General features: G+C 38.5%; 1 protein-coding gene across 1 annotated transcript in view; it reads right to left on the bottom strand.

The window, feature by feature from the left end:
* Positions 1-23204, bottom strand: part of LOC122810945 (prosaposin-like) — a 177207-nt gene that overhangs the window by 23150 nt on the left and 130853 nt on the right. The window contains exon 6 of the mRNA XM_044082474.1: positions 483-563. Coding sequence (XP_043938409.1) covers positions 483-563 — 81 coding nt within the window. The remainder of the gene's footprint in view (positions 1-482; positions 564-23204) is intronic.

The raw sequence follows: 23204 nt of genomic DNA on the forward strand, positions 1-23204 counted from the left end.
ACAATTTATTTGAAGGACCTATGTGCTCACACATGAACATGTACAAAATTAAACTAAATGTGCAGTGTTACAATCCAGGCCAGTTATGAAAATGAGCACATGTACCCTAGTTTCTTAATGGTTACCAAGTAAACAAATATTGTATCATTATTTGCTCTAATTATTCTTGTTGCATTTATTAGTTTACTGTTTCTGATTCACATTTCGTTAAAACACACACTAGAATATGTTTACTTGCTTTCTAAGACCACTTTATGTCAGAAAAAAGTGTTTTTATACCAGTGAGTTCAACAGCCTAATATTAAAGTGTAAGCAATGAACCTAGGGCTATTATTACTTCAGCTATAATGAATGAGGTCCTTTTCCTTTGTAAACGTGATGCCACAAGTCTAGTACTTAACAATGAGCAGGTTTAGAAACTACAGAGTATAGTAACTGAACTGACAGGGCACGTCTAGTGGTGTCCCTCACTATAGCCTTACCTTGCATGCCATCTTGTAGTCCCAGGGCTCCATTAGGGCCTTCATTAACTCAGGTTTGTAGGTGGCCAAAAAACTTTTACACTAAGAAAAAAGAAGAGTGTGATTCAGTTTATGGTATAACACTGCATCTACTTATAACATTTCATTTTCACCATTTAATTGTCACTTGTGATGGTTAGGTATCCTCTCGTATAAATTATAACGTGTAACAGCTATCTCCTGTCAAGGTGAGGATTAGCACAGTGAAACAGGAAAGAAAGCAGTGTACCATGTATAATTGTGTAGGGTAAGAGAAGATGACAGAAACAAAGCTTTTGCTTTGTTTTACATTTGACAGACATTACTAACTACAACCCTTCTCATTCCTTGACAACACATCACTTACTATACTATACAAACAAATACAGTATAATCCCTCCCCAAAGGTTCTCATAACATATTATGTTTCTTACTAGTCCAAAAGTATTTTAATGACACAGGTGTGTCTTTCCTTACATAACTTAACACTTTTATCACTATTCTCACTTCATCCATGTGTAAATGGAGGTGGTACACGGAGAAGCAAACTCTCCCATTTCTGTCTGTAAGCACCCTTGGAGTGAGGTTACTTAGCTGAGGGACACTTCAGTACCTGCACAGACAGTGTGTGTGAGTGTGTGTGTGCGTGTGTGTGTGTGTGTGTGTGTGTGTGTGTGTGTGTGTGTGTGTGTGTCTACACTTCCCTCTGGTTGTGTGTCTGTGACTTTGTGTGTGTGTGTGTGTGTGTGTGTGTGTGTGTGTGTGTGTGTGTGTGTGTGTGTGTGTGTGTGTGTGTGAGTGTGTGTGTGTGTGTGTGTGTGTGTGTGTGTGTGTGTGTGTGTGTGTGTGTGTGTCTACACTTCTCTGGTTGTGTGTCTGTGACTTTGTGTGTGTGTGTGTGTGTGTGTGTGTGTGTGTGTGTGTGTGTGTGTGTGTGTGTGTGAGTGTGTGTGTGTGTGTGTGTGTGTGTGTGTGTGTGTGTGTGTGTGTGTGTGTATATACGTGTGTGTGCGTGTAAGTGCATTTGGCAATATCTAAAATAAACAATGTTGTTTATAGCTGTACTATCCATTTATGTTTACTGACCTCATTCGATATGATGTTTTTTCATGTGGAAAATAGTAACATCATTTCTGAAACTGTATTATTACTTGTTAACGAGATATACAGATTCATGATTGAGTCACTGATTATAACCCATTTATTATATTCAAACAAAAACCCAAGAAAAAGTGGAGTCACTAAATCCTTCTCATGAAACTTTAATACCACAGGTTCTCACAAAACTTTAATACCATTTATTATATGTTTGAGACGTGGATGCCATCGAGAGTGAAGCTTGAGAGATAAATCTCGTCATCCATGCTGAGAACACATAATAAGGAGTTACAATCCGTGACACAATCATAATTTTTTATATTGCATGGAGCTTTTTTTACTCCACATGCTGCTAGGTACAGTGAAATAAAAAGCAATGTTTTGCCAGCTTTCAAAGCCATAAAGCACTTGCAGATGCTGTCAGAAAGGCAGTTTAAAGCTGTATGTCATATTTACACTTACCTTTCATGCCTCTCCACTGTCCAGATTCAGAGAATGTGCAGATTATTGCTTCATATTTTTAGTTTGTCCATTATAAAATCTGTAGTTTTCAGACAAACCACTAAGGACTGAAGTCATTAAATAATGACATACATTGGAGTTTCTGAGTTTGTATCCTTCAGAAAATAAATGCCAACACAAATCCTGTTGTTCTAGCAACTTTATAAGTTCATTAGAGAAACTTAGAAACTCATTACTGGTATGGACAGCAGGCAGAAACAAATATTTTGTTGTATGGCTATCAATTGCTAGTAGTAAAGGCAGATTTTGCTGCTAACTTAAGCAGGGCTGCTTAAAAATTGTTAAGGCCAGGTTGCACACCACTGGGGTGTTTAACTGGTTTGTCTTTTTCCTAATATCAGAGCATAATCAGTGAGCTCCATGCACTACAAGTAGATTACTTTCATGAGCCCCCATTGAAGTCACAACCTCAGGCAATACACAGCATGGCAGGAGAGACAATAGCAAAAGCAAATGTGAATTATAAACAGAGTAACAGAATAAATATAAAAATAATATAATAATGTAAAACACATAGTGTATGCTGGAGCAGTACAGCGAACTACTGAATAAGTCAAAATTATAACATTCATTTGCCACTAAAGGGGTTCTCAAGTTAGTCTTCTTCTTCTTTTGGCTTTCCCCGATTAGGGGTCGCCAAAGCGGATCACCTGTTGTCATTTCTTTTTGTCCTCTGCATCTTGCTCTGTCACACCAACCACCTACATGTCCTCTCTAACCACATCCATAAACCTTATCTTAGGCCTTCCTCTTTTCCTCTTACCTGACAACTTCATCCTTAGCATCCTTTTCCCAATATACCCAGCATCCCTCCTCAGCACATGTCCAAACCAATGCAATCTCACCTCTCTGGCTTTGTCTCCAAACTGTCCAACCTGGGCTGACCCTCTAATATACTTATTCCTAATCCTGTCTACCCTCGTCACACAAAGTGCAAATCTTAACATCTTTATCTCTGCCACATCCAGCTCTGACTCCTGCCTTTTTGTCAATGCCACTGTCTCCAACCCATATAACATAGCTGGTCTCACTACCCCCTTGTAGACCTTCCCTTTCACTCTTACTGGTACTCGTCTGTCACAAATCACTCCTGACACTCTTCTCCACCCACCCCACCCTGCCTGCACTCTCTTCTTCACCTCTCTTCCGCACTCGCCATTACTCTGAACTGTTTATCCTAAGTATTTAAACTCATCCACCTTTGCCAACTCTACTCCCTGCATCCTTACCATTCCTCTAACCTCCCTTTCATTCATACACATATATTCCATCTTAGTCCAGCTGACCTTCATTCATCTCCTCTCTGGAGCATATCTTCACCTCTCTAGGTTCTCCTCAACTTCTTCCCTACTCTCACTACATATCACAATGCTCATCTGCAAACATCATAGTCCACAGGGACTCCTGTTTGATCTCGTCTATCAACCTGTCCATCACCAGTGCAAATAAGAAAGGGCTCAGAGCTGATCCTTGATGTAATCCCACCTCCACCTTAAATGCATCTGTCACTCCCACTGCAGATCTCACTGCTGTCACACTAACCTTGTACATATCCTGTACCACTCTTACATACTTCTCTGCCACTCCCGACTTCCTCATACAATACAACAACTCCTCTCTAGGCACCCTGTCATATGCTTTCTCTAAGTCCACAAAGACACAATGCAACTCCTTCTGACCTTCTCTGTACTTCTCCATCAACACTCTCAGAGCAAACATCGCATCTGTAGTGCTCTTTCCTGGAATGAAACTATACTGCTGATCACTAGCTATCACCTCCCTTCTTAACTTAGCTTCCACTACCCTTTCCCATAATTTCATGCTGTGACTGATCAGTTTTATCACTCTGTAGTTACTACAGCTCTGCACATCACCCTTATTCTTAAAAATCAGCACCAAAACACTTTGTCTCCACTCCTCAGGCATCCTCTCACTTTCCAAGATTTCATTAAACAATCTAGTTAAAAATTCCACTGCCATTTCTCCTAAACACCTCCAAGCTTCCACAGGTATGTCATCTGGACCAACAGCCTTTCCATTCTTCATCCTCTTCATAGCTATCCTTACTTCTGCCTTGCTAATCCATTGCACTTCCTGATTCACTATCCCCACATCATCCAGCCTTCTCTCTCTCTCTCTCTCTCTCTCTCATTTTCTTCATTCATCAGCCCCTCAAAATACTTTTTTCATCTGTTCAACACATTCTCCTCGCTAGTGAGTACGTTTCCCTCATTATCCTTTATCACCCTTACCTGCTGCACATCTTTCCTAGCTCAGTCCTTCTGTCTAGCCAATCAGTACAGGTCCTTTGATCCCTCCTTAGTGTCCAACCTTTCATACAACTCTTCATATGCCTTATCCTTAGCCTTTGCCACCTCTCTCTTTGCTATGCACCTCATCTCCTTATACTCTTGTCTACTTTCTTCATCTCTCTGACAATCCCACTTCTTCTTCGCCAACCTCTTTCTCCATATACTCTCCTGTACTTCCTCATTCCACCACCAGGTCGCCTTGTCCTCCTTCCTCTGTCCAGATGTCACAGTAATAGTGTGCAAACAATGTCAGGTCAAGAGCATTGGCTAGTACACACTACTACACAATATATGCAATTGCTAAAGGTGAGATTTCAAAAATGGTAAAAAGAAAAGTTTCACATTTTATGTTTTTCTTTTCTTTTATGCAGCATAGTTAATGAATGCTGAAACCAGCTGCATTATGGCACCTTAACAGGAGAAGACTCTGTTCAACTAACCAGCCAGCCAATCTGCAGGCTTTCTGCTTTTTGACACATTGGAGAAGATTGCAGCATGAGGTAAGGAGCAGAACAGCCATGATGGGAAAGAGCAGCAGTATGAAGTTTTTGTTTTTTTTTAAATCCTAACAGGAAATCAGACATGGGCAGCAAGAGGTTTTGCAACAGTAGTGGAGAACATTGTGTGGTTGCTGAGGAATTTGTTTGAAACTGAGTCGATAACACATTATTGTCTGCAGCTCATATTGCTACAGATGGACATCAGAAACACAACAAACATCACATCATATACATGACAAAGTAATTATAATTGATGGCCTGGGGGAGCCGTTTGTAGATCAGAATGACTGATTGCAATCTGTTGCTCTTTATTCTGGCTTTGCAGGCCTAGTTTTATTTTTTGAAGCATATAATTTTTCTTTCATTGCTCTGATTTTGTTTTATATTTTTCTTCTGTTCCTCATAAAGTCTGTGGTTTTCTTGCAAATTGTTAAGGGTTGCAGTTATTAAATAATGCCAGACACTTGAGTTGCAAAATTTGTCATTATTCTGCCTTTGTAGGACTAATATTTATTTGTGTGAGGTTAGTGATTTGCAGTTAGCATAGATGACTAAAGCTCTGAGTTATTGAGTTGTCTTCTGTGCCCATACTGCAGGGTTTGATTTCTTCCATATTCTTTTGCCTATCATGTGGTTCAAAGCAAGTCACTTAACAAAGCAATGCTCCAAGATAATCCCTAAAAAGGACAAATTGCCCAGTGTGTTTACGCTGTCAACAAATAGGTAATAAAGAGTTTATACTTCTAAGGATGACTATTTTTCTCATATTTCATTTGCACATTGTAAATACTACTAATGTTATATTGTTAAGTTTAAATGGATTCTACCTTCTGATTAATTTAGTACACATATGCTATCTGTTTTTGTTGTAAAAATGCTTTTGTGTTGCTGTTTTTTCGCTTTGATATAATTGAATATTTGTCTTTGCCTAAATTTTGACTGAAAAAGATCCATGGACCACCCCAGCAATCAGTTGACAAATGTAATAAATAATAAATAAATAAAGTTGGAATACTTTATTTTCACCACTGTGTGTTTGTACAAAACAAGCATGAAATACTTACTTTGACATTATTATTATTATTATCATCATTTTAGCTGCTTTTTCTATATCTATTCCCCTTAATTTGTGTAGTATAATGTATGTAATTTCTGGAAAGATGTCCTAAGGTTTCTCAGAGGTTTTGCAATCTCAGAGGAAGTATATTTATAGTCCAGGAATGTGGGGTAGAGCCCCCTGCAAAAATCATTTTGGTTATTGCTTACTATACCTACACAGCTTACCTTGCTTAGTAAAGTATGTGATCACTGACATTCTGGAGTTCAACAGAGGAGTTTTATATAAAATGGAATTCTCAGGAAAAAAGTTAAGGTGGCTAGACATTGTAAAATATTCCCAATATTTTTAACAATAATCAGACATATGAGGTGTACATGGTCAGCAAAGTGGATATAACTGCTAGGGACTTAGGGTGCCTGTAGATGGAAATGACTTACCTTGCTATCGTTTGCTTAACTTAAGCAGTCATATCTTTGCAGGACCAATGTGTGTGTGTATGTATTAGTGTAAAGTAAGTTAGAATACTTTTGCTGTGGTCATTTTATCACAGTCAGACATTTGAGGTGCACACTGTTTATGAAGTGGCAGTAACTGATGGGTATGGATTCAGTCTGTGGATAAGAGTAACTTCACCCTACTAATGATTGATCAATGTTAAACAGACACAGATCTGCAATGGCAGGAGTAGTGCAACACATTATACTGCATTTACTTAAGTCATTAAAAACCTATCACTCCTATGGTTTATGCTTGTATGTCTGTCTACATGTGAGGTGTGCAGTGTATTTAAAACTAATTGAACCATAATATATTTAATTTCCATCACTATCAAATAACAACATTGTGCATAATAAGTGGTTATCTGTGAAAGTCTGGGCAGGGTGTGTGTCAGAACAACTGATCACTGACACAGTGGCACAAAGTATAGCCATCTCAAGATGCTTTCTTTTCTGATTGAGTTCCTGGCTGTGTCTTCTCTTCTTTGCAGAGTCTGCATGTCCCTCCTATCATTATGTGGATTTAACTAGATTGTCTGTCTTTTCTAACAAAGATGAATCTGTGTTCCTTCAATATGTCTGCAGGTAAGCATGCAGTGTTTCATCTTTTGATAGATGTGGCTTGGAAGGGAGAGGAGTGTGTGTGTGTGTGTGTGTGTGTGTGTGTGTGTGTGTGTGTGTGTGTGTGTGTGTGTGTGTGTGTGTGTGTGCCTGTGTCTGTCTGTGTGTTAAATTAGTGCATCCTGCTTGTGTGTAAAAAAAAATACTGATGGGCACACACAATATTGGCTGGAACATAATTAACTCTTCTGGCTAGTAGGGGTAAAAATCAGTAAACATGCCATTATCATTCAAAAATAAAGCATAAGCTGCATCACAGAATGTTTAATCCCCCAGAGTTTCTAGGGGCCTGGTGGCCTCTGCACTCCAGGCTGTACGAGTAGTTTTTTGACACATTCTTAGTAGAGACTTCTGCTCTGAACCCTAACTAGTGTAAAACCAGCCCTGCTCAATGGTGTGCATGGAAGAACATTACAGCTTGTGTAGAGAGTGGAGACAATGTGGTTATTTCTTTAACTTTAGTCACAATAAAACTCAGAGGTGTGCATGTAATGTTGCTCTATCTTATGTGGATGCTGGGGACAGTTTAGCTATTATTTCTTAACTTTTCCTCACAACTGATCTTAACAGGTATGCACATAAAGCCACAGTAGATTATGTGGGGGCTGGAAGCAGTGTAGATATTATTTGTTTAAACTTTCTCATAATCAAACCTCAGAGATGTGCAAGAAGGTCACTATAACTTGTCTAGGGTCAGTCTATCATCTCAGAGCAACATGTTGGAGCACATTACACATATCAGATTTGTATTTAGCTTATTATCTTTTGGGAGTACCTAACCAGGCACATCCAATCATTGACATGTCCACAGTGGTTCTTTAATAAAAGAAGAAAAGGCATAAGTAACATATCCTTTGCAGACCACATCAAGGCTCTATCCCTGTATTCTGAATGCTACAGGCTGTTGAGAAGAGATCTATTCCTGACATACAAGGCATTGTCAGATACCACCCTGATAGACCTCCTGCATATCCACAAAATAAACAGCACCAAAATTACACATTCTAAAGACTTATTTGCTTGTGATATAAACAGGACCTGCTGGAGAGACAGATATGTATCCCACAGACTACTCTTTCTCTGGGACAGGCTCCCATCCATATGAAGCAGAGTTCCTCCTTAAACCAATTCGTGTAAGTTTGATGGAGAACAGAAAATTAATCCCTGATTCAGCATCTAAGTCTCTAATGGACATGGCATTCTGTAAATGGTTCATCTCCCAGGCCCCTACTTGTTTATGTTTCATCTTCCAGGCCCTTGTTTACACTTAACAAGGGTAGCAGAACTTGTCAGAGATATGGGCTGCATGGCTAGGCTTAAAAAGGCCATTGTGGTCATTAGCCTAGCACACACCCATGAATCCATGAATCCATAAGTTGTAGCATTTGCCTGAGGCTGCACTTCACATAAGGTTGCCCTCGACTACAGAGGGTAACAGTGCAGGATATTAAACTACAGCTTGAAAAAAAATGGTTACAACCTTGATCTCAAGTCTCCTACTGTTTACACAGCTAAGTAAAGAAGAAGGAAAACATCTTTTTTTCCTGAACTAGAATTAACTACAGTGATCTCAGCAGTTATGTGATTGATTGACCATACATAGTGCACTTCAAGTAAATGTGTCTAAGAGTACCTCACAAGTCATTAGTGAGGTATGCGTCAGCACACTTACAATTCTTTGTGTAGTAGTATACTGAGCATGTGCACTGTATTTGTAAAAAGGTCAGCTCCTTCCCAACATTTCCTTTATGACACACAGATTCTCTCTCTTTCCCAGCCTCCATTCCAGCACATTTCATTGCTTCCTGACATTTCCATACTGCTCTACTTTACCAGTTTGTTTCCCTTATATTACAAGTAAAGCATGCAGTAATTATTACTTTCATATGCAAAACCACAAACTGCTTTATTTCTTCAAAAAGATTACATCTTTCTTTAGGCCTTGCATAACCATAAACTACAGTTATACTGCATTTTTATTTTTAAAATGTGCTACTAGGCCTCCATCTGGATCTGTTACCTGAGCATGCAAAACTTTTCAGTTTAATGGTGTACTAGTCACATATGTCCTTCTTCCTAAAGCCCAAACAGCCTGTCAATGAAATACCAGCTGAAACTGCATCCTTACTTCCTTATTTATGACTATATATATGAAGACTTCTCCTTATTTATGACTATATATATGAAGACACATTATATCCTAAATTAGCTGTTTACAGCACTTTAATATAATTAATTACTTGAGAGAATTTTTTAGACTATTAGAACTAAAAAATAAAAAAAAAATTCAATTCTCATTATTGTTGCCATTCTTAACCCTGTCTCCCATGTTTTCTCCGTTTCTTCCAATTACCCTATCCTCATTGGCCCTTCATCATCCTTTTATGTATTTCTCACCACCTTTTTCCTCTTCATCTGTTTTTAAACATTAAAATCAGTTTAGGTATAAAACAGCAAATTACTCAATAGCAGTCTCAGAAAATGCTTTAGTGTCATCCATGCTTTCTACTGTCACATTTTCCTTCCAGTTACTTTATTTTCTGCTATTTCAAGACTATATTTCAATATTTTCAGCATTGTCATTTGGTAAGTATTGAATCAATAATAACTAAGAAAATGCTGAACAATATCCTATATGCTATATCAAAACTTCAAGCTCTTGAACTGAAATCCAGATCAACATTTATCAACTTAAACTGGATTTTTTAAAATTATACTAATTTAATCTAATATAAATGCAATCAACTCACTTTTTAAATTTTAAAGACAGAATATTTACCAGGATTGCGAAATAGGGAGGTTTAGATCCCTTCCAAACTCTTAGATAGTATACCAAATTAGATAGGCCAAAGAAGCTTATATAATGTATAAAGGAAAATAATCAAGTATCTACTGTTTCTTTAACTATCATAGATTTATTTGCCAGCACGTGTATTTGCTCTAATAGGGATTCACTTACCACCAATGATAAATAGCTGAATAACTGAATAAAGAGCACAGTTTCACCATATTATCAGAACTTATAGAATGTATAACTCGGTAAGTCATCAGGTCCCAATGACTTAGATGCAGCCTTTTTATAAAACACTCAAAGAAATGGGTCTATATTAGTTTGCCAAAATGCAATTTCAGCAAACACGTATTCATTGTCCCTTATTCAGCTAAAATCACTTCCATGATTCAGTGAATAATCCAAGGGCAAAGACATACTTGCCCCATAGCCCAAGGAACCGAAATATTGCTAAATCGAACCCACCCAAGTGGGGGGCTTCACCCCCCCATAACCCCCTAACTATATATACCAACTCCAAGATCGCACTACAGTGGAAAAAAGGGCAAATTTGTGTAGTTGGCCAACTATGTCTTTGCCCTTAGAATATTCAGCGGATCGCAGAAGTGATTTTTGTTGAATAAGGGTCGATGAATATGTGTTTGCTGAAAATAAATTTTGGCAAACTAATATAGACCCAAAGAAACATTAGTCTAATCCCAGATGAATAATACAGGTATCTCAGGAAAGCTATATTTCAACATCTGTATCTTAATTTAGTCTATTATCTTTTTTGCTTAATTTCTAAACCTAGTTCTTTTTTGCTTAATTTCTAAACCTAGTTCTGATCTTCTTGTTAAAAAGTTATAGATGTGTTTCCAGAATAAACCCTGCTAAAGTACTATCAATCTTTTCTATTAGATTCAGACAGTTCTATTTTAATCTCTAACTTTCATTTTAGCTTCATGCAAAAATATCAAGGACAAGACAGTAGTATTAAATTACAATACATAACATTTATGTTCCCTGCATTATCAAATTATGTAAAATTCTAGGTTTCCCTGTAATATATACGAGTATCATTACTATCCAAGCCAAAGACAATTACAAGGCATTTTAACTTATGTTCATAACGTCAAAAGCACAATACAGCAATGTGCTGAACTGATGGTGAATGATGCTACATCCACTGAGGCTGGAAATATAGCAAACCTTCTGGCTGATAAATTTAGCTGTAACTTTGCATCTCTCTCCCTCAATCTGTCCCTCAAGATATAGCTGAAACTGGCTCACCTCCAGCTATCACCCAAGACCAAGTCCTAAAAGTGCTATCAGAAATTAAAAATACTGCATCAATGAGTTATGACAATATCCGTGGATGCATCTTAAAGTAATGTGAAATGTGAATTAGCTACACCCCTAACAACAGTGTTCATTCTCAGCCTCCATACAGACTTTGAACAAAGTGAATAGAGAAGAGCTACAGTCATTCCCCTGCATAAGGGATGACCTTCCACAGATCCAGGCAGTTACAGGCCCATAAGTCTGATCAGCCTCATATGCAAAGCCATGTAAAGACTTATCATGGAATTAATCAATCAGGACATAGGGAACCTCCAAACACAAGACTTGTCTAGGTTTGGATTCATCAAGGCCAGCTAATGTTACTCAAATTGCTGGGGTTTTGTTTGTTTGCTTGTTTGTTTGTTTGTTTGTCTGTTTGTTTTGAAAAGGTCACCCAAGCAATGGATGAAGGTAAAATGGTACCCACAGCATAACTTAACCTGGCCAAATGTTTTAACACAATTTCCAACTCAGGCATAGTAGAAAAGCTACATAAACTGGGAATAAACCTCTATGTCATCTGCTGGATTGCCAACTGGCTCACTGATAAGATGCAGATAATCAAAATAGGGGAAATTACCTCCACAAACAGACCAGTCACCAGTAGAGTCCAGCAGGGTTCTATGTTGGGACATCTCCTGTTTAGCATCTACTTTTATGAAGTAAAAGCCAATACCAAAGGGCTCTGGATGACAAAGTTTGCAGATGACTGTAAGCTAAGAATAGTCATTGAATCCCTAAATGACTTAGCCGTCCTGCAGGAAGGTTTGTCTCAAATACATAACTGGTGGCAAAATCATGGTCTGAAATTAAATGCTAAAAATGTATTATTGTATCCTTTGGAAAGTTATCTACCCCAGGGAACTACCACATTGACAACGCGCCCCCCCCCCAAGCATTGTTACAGTTGTTTGGGATTTGAGAACATATATGGACAATGACCTAACTTTTGGCCAACATGCATCTACTGTTGTAAGAAAGTCCTTCTATACTGCACAGCTTATGAACAAAGGAATTGTATCTGAATCTAGGGATGTCATTGTCCCCCTTTACTTAACCCTGGATAGGACAGTTCTTGAATATAGTGCCCACTTTGGCATATATCTGTCCAGACACATGCAATAACTGGAATGCCTACCGAGATACTTTCTTAAAAGGATACATGTACGAAACAACATACCCTACATGGACTGACTCAAAGCCCTGTCACTAAACTCACTATCCTACAGACTGCTAGGAAGCGACCTGTATCTGGCATATGAGGCATCCTCCGAACCATTACTGATAGATTTACTGCACATCAGTAAGTCAAACGGCATCAGAAATATTCAGTCTAGGGATCTAAACCTCTTCTGTAACATCAACAGACTGGTTTGGAGGGATATGTATATTTTACAGATGGTACCACTGCTGTGAAACAGACTTCTGATCCATAAAAACAAAGTTCATCCCTGTCCATTTTCAAATGCAATATAGATCTATGTATGGGAAACAGAACATGTATCCAAGGACTACTACCTGTACTATTTATGGACAAACGAAGCTCCTAAATTCTTTATCCCGTGCATGGGTCCCTTCAAATTATCTATGGCATTATTCCAGTTATTCTTATTAGGGATAATATATAATTATCAACCATGGGATGAGTAAGAGCAGTCTATAGCCAAATGGAATTGTTTATTTCAAGCACAACTAGGGAAACTGGCCTGGCTTAAAATATCCTACAAAGGCAGCTAGCCTAGTACTTAAATTATGAACCTTTGAACCTGTACAAAGGTGCCTGTGTACATCTGCTTGTTAATGACAGGATTTCCTGTGTTAAAATCATTGTAAGGACTAGGCAGGCCTATTCACAGTCCCTATGTCTTTTATTATTTAACTAGAATCTCTTTTTATTTAGTATTCAATCATGCACACATTGTAGGCATTACGTATTTTAACAATGAAGTCTCTAGTGCATTATTTACAGATGATATACTACTATGTTTATATAATTGTTTTCTTTCCATTAATCCATTACCTCAGGCTATTAAAAACTTTGTTCAGTCTCCACCTGTAAACTTAATCTTGATAAATCTACTTTATTGTCTCTAGGGTATAGCAAAGACTATATCAATCCCTTTATATTTACTTACCTTTCTGTGTTTCATAAATTCATAGATTGTTACTAGACTAATGACCAGCGATCCTTTCTAAGCCTAGCCAAGTTTTTTCAGAACGAATAATGATGCCCTGTATCCAAATAGGACATTGAGGGCCAGGCATTTATAAGCTACCTCTGTCCATAAGGGGCATGAGTGCCAGGCCCATTTCCCATCCACTGGTGTAGGTTGCACTTAAACTGGGTAATAGAAGAACTCATCTTCACGGGGATGGCCCTGTTCTATAGGAGAGGGAGTCTCTGGGACACATGTCTGTTTTTTCAACATGTTCTGTTTAAGTCACAGACAAAATTCAGGTCCCTAGATCTTGTATTTCTGGTGCTCATTGACTTATGAATATGTAGGAGATTCATAAGTGAGGGGTTTGCAGATGCCTTGTAAGCCAGGCAGAGATCAACCCTCAGTAAACTATAGGAGACTGAGTAGAGGAAAAGAGCTTTAATGCACTCTGCATAAGGCAGGTTTGTTACACCTTGTATTCTTTTTTAAGGAACCTCTTAGGTCACTCTAGTTGCTGCAAATGCCATGTCAGATACATACCAAAGAGAGCATTGCATTCTATGATTGTCTAATAAGGGTGGAGTACAGTGGGATAATGACCTCTTTGGACCCAGATGCCATGCCCTTACTTATAAGTTGTGCAACATAAAAGGATTTCCTCACTGGTGTGCCCATGTAGTAGTCTAGATAAGGCTAATATGTATATGCATACTCAGATCACTGACCACTGGGTCAACTCTTTTAAGGGCATATTATCAACATGGTAATTAGCCACGAAGGTTGACTTCCCAAAGGACAAAATTATGCATTTCTTAGCATTGACTTTAATACCATGGCTTTGGCACCATTTGTTAGTCAGAGATACGCCTCCTTGAAGAATGTGTATGTCTGCTGGGGTCACTGATAACCCCCAGCTTGCAATCATCTGCAAACATAATAAGCCATAAACCTTCAGTGTTTGCTTCCACTTCAGAGAAACAGATGCTAAAAAAGTCCAGGCCCAGTATGAAGCCCTCACCCATGTTGACGTCCTGGGTCCTATTAGTGTGCCAGTTGGCTATCCAGTGGGTGATAAAATAATTTATACCTAATTTAGTGAGTGTGTCTATAATGCCTGAGTGGGGTATTTTATCAGGAGCCTTAGCCGGCTTGAAGTAAGCTGTGTGCATAGTCTTGCCTTTATTCATTGCTTTGGTGACCCGCTCAAAGCAACCCACCAGATTTAACAGCCATGACCTTCTTTTAACAAAGAATAGTCCAAATACATGCACGGTGAACTGGTGCACGGTTCAACCAATAATCCAGAAAAACCAAAAAACGAACCAGCACCGGAAGAAAAAGGCTGAATGATTTTATTTAAGCAACATCAATCTTGAAAAGTAACAACAACTTGCAAACCGGTTTCGGCTATAATTTTAGCCTTCATCAGTGCATCAAAAAACAAAACAAATGGTGCATCTTGGTTCCTTGGTACAACCAAGTAGTAGTAAATATAATGTAATTTGTAGAACTGTACAATTACTGTGGTAGTTACAACCAAGTAGTAGTAAATGTAATAGAATCTGTAGAACTGCACAATTACTGTGGTAGTTACAACCCAGTGGTAGTAAATATAATGTAATCTGTAGAACTGTACAATTACTGTGGTAGTTACAACCAAGTAGTAGTAAATGTAATATAATCAGTAGAACTGTACAATTACTGTGGTAGTTACAACCAAGTAGTAGTAACTGTAATGTAATCTGTAGAACTGTACAATTACTGTGGTAGTTACAACCAAGTAGTAGTAAATGTAATGTAATCTGAAGAACTGTACAATTACTGTGGTAGTTACAACCAAGTAGTAGTAAATGTAGTGTAATCTGTATAACTGTACAATTACTGTGGTAGTTACAACCAAGTAGTAGTAAATGTAATGTAATCTGTAGAACTGTACAATTACTGTGGTAGTTACAACCAAGTAGTAGTAAATGTAATACAATCTGTAGAAATTTACAATTACTGTGGTAGTTACAACCAAACAGTAGTAAATGTAATGTAATCTGTAGAACTGTACAATTACTGTGGTAGTTACAACCAAGTAGTAGTAAATGTAATGTAATCAGTAGAACTGTACAATTACTGTGGTAGTTACAACCAAGTAGTAGTAAATGTAATGTGATCTGTAGAACTGTACAATTACTGTGGTAGTTACAACCAAGTAGTAGTAAATGTAATGTAATCTGTAGAACTGTACAATTACTGTGGTAGTTACAACCAAGTAGGAGTAAATGTAGTGTAATCTGTAGAACAGTACATTTACTGTGATAGTTACAACCAAGTAGTAGTATATGTAATATAATCTGTAGAACTGTACAATTACTGTGGTAGTTACAACCAAGTAGTAGTAAATGTAGTGTAATCTGTAGAACGGTACAATTACTGTGGTAGTTACAACCAAGTAGTAGTAAATGTAATGTAATCTGTAGAACTGTACAATTACTGTGGTAGTTACAACCAAGTAGTAGTAAATGTAATGTAATCAGTAGAACTGTACAATTACTGTGGTAGTTACAACCAAGTATTAGTAAATGTAATGTAATCTGTAGAACTGTACAATTACTGTGGTAGTTACAACCAAGTAGTAGTAAATGTAGTGTAATCTGTAGAACGGTACAATTACTGTGGTAGTTACAACCACGTAGTAGTAAATGCAATGTAATCAGTAGAACTGTACAAATTACTGTGTAGAAAGAACACACACTATATAGTATATAAGTTAAAGTTTATGGTAGGGATGTTAGAAGGTCAGGTGAGAAAGGTAAATAAGAGGTCAAGGATGCTTGTAGCCCTGGTAGGAGAATGGACGGACTGTTCTAGGATGTTGGTATTAATGACGTTTATGATTATAAGTGCATTATAAGTGGTGTAGGATTTCCAGTCTATAGAAAGGTAGTTGAGATCCCGATGAAGATTGTATTGGGTTGAATGGTGAAGGACTCAAGTGCATTGAGACAGATAGTATGGGTTTCCTGGGATATGGAGGGAGACCTATAGGTTGCGAGGATGTGGTACAAAGCCCTGTTTATGGTGAGTTGCACATGTATGAGTTCAAGTGGGTCATACACTTTAACTAGTCTGGAAGTGAGGTTGTTTTTTATATACAGACTGAGACTCAGTTCCCTCCTGTGCAATAGCTGGTCTAAATGTGTGAAAGGCATTATAACGTTGCACTTTTGGGTAGTCTACATGACTTTAAACCATGTCCCCATTACTACACAGATGTCTACACTCTCCAGGGAGAGGAAGGCTTAGAGGAAGTGTAGTTTCTTTTTAAGACTTATAGCACTGAGCAGTACCACCTACAGATATTTCTTCATAGGTTCAATTAAGTTGAGAGGTTTATCAGTTTGGCATTGCCTAAAGAAGGCACTATGGGGGTGGAAAACATCTTTGCCATTATCAAAATGCCTAGAGGGGATAAGTGCAAGCCATCTGTGCCAAAGCAGGGTGGTCTATCAACCATGTCCTCCCAGGCTGTCAAATATTGTACCCCTTGGATTAATACCAGAAGCTAAGCCTATTCTTAAAATCCATAATTTCCTGTTGATAACATGGCATCATCTTGGAGAAGGTAGTATGCTGCTCATTGCTAGGCTCATACCTTCCTGAAACACATAAACAGTGAGCTCAATTATGTCTCACTTCATATAGTCAAGGGAGGTACATGTCATGTCATTAACACCCACATGGTCATACTGGTACCTGTGGTTCAATGACCTGTGTGACTTGACTGATCCTAGTCCCAGAAAGGCAGCTAACCATGATTCTCTTCTTACTTAGTCAGGTCAGGGGGACATCAGTGTACCTCACTATAGGATCACCAATGACCAGGAAGTTTAGTGGTGCACTGGTTTGCCTTAAGTGTTTAACAATAGAGGCATTGCATATAGTGTTACTATGTGTAGTTGTGGGTGGTGCTTTAACAGAGTGTTTATGTGGTGGTTGAGGAGTCGGGCCCCTTTTTTCAACTGTGCTTGGCAGGAGGTCTTAGTGTTTTAGGAAGTTTAATTGTAAGTGCCTTAGCATAAGCAGTTTTATATGTTGGGTCTTTATCATGTGCATAAGGCATGATGCAAGTGTCACTGACAACCTCTATCAGACTAGTTTTGATTGTATGACAGAATTTTGCCTCCAGTGTTAAAGTGTATTTACACTTCTCACATACTTTATCTATTTTATTAAAAACAAATAGGGTGTCAGTGTACATCAGGTAATTCCCTCAGAATACTCATCTCAACCAGACTGGCTACAGAGAGAGAGTCGGGAAGTGCATAGCCATCGCTACTGTTTTTCTAAGGAGGTGTGAAAGAAATTTAAATATTGAATAGGTTTATAACACATGAAACTTAAGGATAAACTCTCAACTATGCACAAACTAGATGCTCTAGTAGTTTTAAAATATCAATCTAGACATTGAGGATATTTTAAGGGAAATTTACAGTGCAAGAGATTGGCTTCTACACAGTTTACAAGGGTGAATTATGCTGCAAGATATCGGCATTTATACAGATCATGGCTAGCTGCTGCTGCACAAACAGCAGCAGCTCTAACTAGAGCCTGTAAAAAAGGTCAAAAGTGCATATATTCAACACAGAAACAATGAATGCAGCTGTGAGAAAAACAATGCGAAAAATAAGTTCTGAAATAGCTGATATGGTAATGTAAGTCATAGCTTGCTTGTAAGTTATGAGATAAGGTTTGTGCAACTGTGACACTTAGCACAGGGGATTTGATAAAAAAAAAAAAAAAAACACAAGCATGGCCTTGTGGCCAATCAGTAACAGTGCACTCCTCTTCTTTCTTTTACACAATCCCAAGCCAGAGAATCACTCAGGTCCCCTCTACTCTCACTGAAGTGGAACCAAGGCAATTCTAACTAAAGACTGTAAAAAAGGTCAAGAAGTGCAGATACTCAACACAGAAACACTCAATTAATGCAGCTGTGACAAAAAAATGTGAAAAATAAGTGCCAGAACAGATGATATGATACTGTAAGTCTTAGCTTTTGTAGAGTTTAGCAGAAACCAACAGCACTCTTCTTCTCATGTAACTTGGCTGTCAAATGTCACCAAACACCTTGGAGCTCACAGGTTATGGGCCATGCATTATGCAACTGCAATGTTAGCAGCACAGAGATTAAAAAAAAAAGCACAAAGAAGGCCCTGTGGCCAATCAATAACAGTGCACTCCTCTTCTTTCCTTACACAAATCGCGGCCAGAAAATGACTTAGGTCCCCTTTACTCTCACTATACTGGAACCAGGGCAGTTCTAACTAAAGACTGTAAAAAAGGCCAAAACGGGTTCCTTTAAAATATAAAATATCCAGTCATTAAATATAGTGGAGAAAACCAACTATTAGTCTTCTATAATGTATCCAGTAATAGCGATTTGACTAAACGGATCTCAGCAGATGGTCCAAACTACAGGAATATTTTCCAAAAAATATGCTGTTTTATAGATAATTATAAGAGTATATTGTAATGTTAAGTCAAATTAACTGAATTATGGATTTCATATAAAATAACAGGAAACATATTGAGCTAGGAAACCGTAGCAGATTACAAGGAGAAAATAGAGTATACAGTACCACAGTTTAGACTTCCTTACATAGTGAATAAGGTTATTGTTTGTTTGTGTCTTTCGGCTTTTCCCGGTTACGGGTCACCACAGAGGAACTCCGGTCCGCTAATGATTGGCAGTTCATTTTTACATACCGGCTTGCCAGGCCTGATGCACAACCTTCAACGAAGGTACGCCCATTCACGCATGTCTCCACGCAAAAGACGCTCTAGCTGAGAATCAAACCGGACAGCGTCTTACTGTGAGGCGACAATGCTACTGCAGCAATACCACCGCGTACACATAGCGAATAAGGTTATTAAAATCCTAAAATAGTAAGATATATTCATTCTCAAAATGAATGGACATCACTATAGATCACCTTGTTAATGGATACTGTACAGAGATTAAAAATTAATCTAACTCTTTCATTACTAATTCATGAGTCCCTGTCAATAAAATGCAACTTTTATTTCATTTTATTGAGAATTCAGATAAAGTAATTGCTAATCTCAATGTTTTGCATTATTTTTTTATGAAAACCCAACCTAAACCCAACCCAACCTAAACAATCCAAATATTATATTAAACTAGTAAACACTTTCTATGTCATTGTTCCAAAAAAAGGAAAATAAAACTGTACAAGATATATTTAATATATTTTTGGTACCTCTGGGTCTGTATTACATGATCAAAGTTTCAAAACTTCGAATCTGATATGGTCGACACCATATAATCAAAGTTTTGAAATGCTGAAAATGTAATAAAACACAACAACCTACAAAAACAAGCCATTTAAACGCTCTAAGCAGGGAGGCAAGCCCCCCTGCACCCCCACAACTTAAATTTACCAACTCCGAGATCACGCTACAGTGCAGAAAAGAGAAGTCTTCCCTTTCCACTCTGTACGGAGATCTCCATTAAAAGATTAGAGGTTTCAAAACTTCACTCATATGGTGTCTACCATATCAGATTCGAAGTTTTGAAACTTCGATCTTTCTGAAATAGACCCAGTACCTCTTAACTAATTTATTAAATTTATAGGGAACACACAAGGAGCTGTGTGAATCACTCGATCCATTCTCAGCTCAATAGCTTTTGCAGTTCAGCAAGTAGAACTTTCAGAGAGATAATCATTATTGAAAATTATTAAATGAAATAGGAATCCTAAACAACGAGTGTGTTTTGTGTGTGTGTGTGTGTGTGTGTGTGTGTGTGTGCGTGCGTGTGTGCACGCACGCGCGCGCGTGTGTGTGTGTGTGTGTGTGTGTGTGTGTGTGTGTGTGTGTGTGTGTGTGTGTGTGTGTGTGTGTGTGTGTGTGTGTGTGTGTGTGTGTGTGTGTGTGTGTGTAACTCAATCTGATCATAGCCCTGGGGAGGGATGATAACAATGGATATGGCTGCCCTACAGGCATAGGTAGGAGAAGCCAGGCAGGAAAATGTAGCTACCATGAAGTAGCAGATGAAGCATACAGTAAGGTTATAGTGCTTGACTATAGGATGCAGGATAAAGAGATATAGAGACTTTCTAGCTATGTGAAATCCTTAATGGAGAAACAATTGGATCTGGAAAGTCAGGCTTGGCAAGAAAATGTTTGCATGTTGGGACTAGTAGAAGGCATGGAAGGCAGATATCCAGTGGCATTTATACAGGAGTGGGTGAGAGCTGTAATAGATGTAACAGATGGGTAACACCACTTGGAGTGTCAAGGTGACAGGATAGACAGGGTGGGCAGTTTTTGTTTTAACTCATTACAGCTGAGTGACGCCTCCAGGTGCATCTGCAGTTACCTCCTACTGCAAATGGGCGTCAAATATTGTTTGTTCATATTTGCATTAATAATTCCAATACCATGCTACATACAAGGTATCAGGATATTTTATCTTGAAGCATACATGATGGCAAACACAATTATACTAATATTTGACCTCTGCCAATGAGTATTTGTCAGAACTCTAAGGTACTAACTTAATTTTTTAAAGGCTCAGGCCACACCCACTGGGAGTTAAATGTACACAGTCAAAAGAGCTAAGAGAAAAGTTGCAAATGCAAAGAACAAGGTGTCATAGACACTCTAACAGCTTCTGGAAAGTGAATCAGCAGATGGCACAAAAAGCTGTATCACATTGGAAGGCAGAGGCAAAGAGATGAAGATGGCAATCATCAGACATGAGTCATAACAGATGTCAGCAGCAATCTTCTCACCAGTTCATAGGACATAAAAGGATGATGGAAGAAGTACTTCCAGTAGTTTCTGAATGAAGAAAATCCTTCAGGAGCTGTACTCACCATACACAGCCCACAAATAAAAACAAAGAATTCACCCTAGAAATAGTAAGACATGAAGTCAGTGAAACCAGCAGGCTTAGATGAGGTCAAAATAAATGTTGGATGAGTTAAGGTAATCCAGTGGCATACAGGGATAAACCCTGACTATGGCCCAGCCAACCTGGGATCAATTAGCAGCTCAGGTGACTGATGGATTGGCAAGGATAGAAGGGCGTGCCCATTCTGGGAGATGTGGTTCAAAGAAGGGAGTTGCCATTGGATGTTATAAATGAACATGGGAGGACAGGGAAAGGGGATAAGGCATATAAAATAAAAAAAAAAAAAAAACATTGTAAGGAAGCACAGATAGCTAAACCTCGGGATTCCTTTAAGATCCATAACCAGTCTAGTAACACCAGAGATAAGTCCAGGGAATAGGAGCATGGTTTGTAAATCTGCAGTGGATGTGGGGCACTGGTGGCCAGGCCAGTAAAAATGAGGTCCAAAAAGACCAAAAAAAGTAGTTGAGTGAGTTAGACTAGAAATGGCTCTTGAGGGTACTCAAAGTTGTATGGAGAGAAAGATGTATCCCAGGTGACTGGAGAATAAGCATTCTATTGTCGGTGTTTGAGAACAAAGGGAACATTCACATATGTTGACTGTCAGAGGTATCTAAGTCCTATCACACTACAAGAAAATGCCAGAGAGGGTGATTAATAACTGAATGTGCAGAGCAGTGGAAAGTAAAATTGGAGATGAGCAGTCTGGGTTTATGTATAGCAACTGACCTGATATTTACAGAGATAGATAGTGGAGAAGAAGCTGGACATGGTGAAAGAGTCCAAATGAACATTCCTAATTTTGGAGAAAGCATATGACAAGATCCTAAGAAAGCTGATTTGGGCAGTCCTTCACTGATTTAAAGTCCCAGAAACATTGGTAAAAATAGTGCAGATTATGCATACATCCCAATGACACAAGTATGAACAGTGTTCAGACTCACAGAAGAGTTCCCAGTGTGGTGGTGGGTACACATCAGGGTTCAGCTCTAAGCCCACTGTTGTTCATACTGGTGATGGACTACATTAGCAAACAGGTCAGAGGGGGACAGATAATAAAGCTGCTGCATGCAATGTGGCAGACTCTGTACAGGGCATTCAACAAAAATTTAAGGGAATGGAATGGAAAACAAAAGGCACATGGGATGAAATTGAGTACAGGCAAGATAATGGCTATAACAACAAATGTAAGAAATCAAAAAGATTTGAAAACTGAGACAGAAGGTAAACCAGTTGAACAGGTTAACAACAGCTTCAAGCAATTGGAGGGTGGGGGTGGGTGGGCTGAGGAGAGTGGAAGTCTGAATGAGGAGGTCACAGTTAGAATAACAGATGCTGCAGCCAAATGCAGGGTACATAAAACAGTGGTATGTCCAGTACTCCTGCATGGTATATACATCTGGGTAGTGAGGGCATGGCAGCTGAGGAAGCTAAAAATGATGGTGATGTGCTTAGGATGGGTAAGTAAGATGCACAGTGTGGGACTAATTAAGAAATCAGGACATCAGAATAGAAGCCAAAGTAGCTTGAATTGCAGTGGAGGTCAAATAGAACAGATTAAAGTGATTCAGACACACTTGCAGGAAAGTAAAGGGTGATCTGGTGAAGAAGATTTTGGAGAAACATGAAAAAGCAAAGAGGAAATGAGGCCACCAAGCCAAGGCATGGATGGATGGATGGATGGATGGATGGATGGATGGATGGATGGATGGATGGATGGATGGATGGACATATTGCATGATAGAAGACCTGCAATAGTCAGACATTGCTATTAAAGAAGGTTGGGGAGTGGCGTTGAATTGAGAGTGGTGGTGACTGTTTAAGTGACAACGTGAACCCATGTACAGAAAATGAGAAAAAAGCAGTTGATGATGATGATGATGATTTT

Source organism: Protopterus annectens, chromosome 9.part0, assembly GCF_019279795.1.
Source record: "Protopterus annectens isolate FY-2018-M chromosome 9.part0, PAN1.0, whole genome shotgun sequence".
NCBI classification, from domain to species: domain Eukaryota; kingdom Metazoa; phylum Chordata; order Ceratodontiformes; family Protopteridae; genus Protopterus; species Protopterus annectens.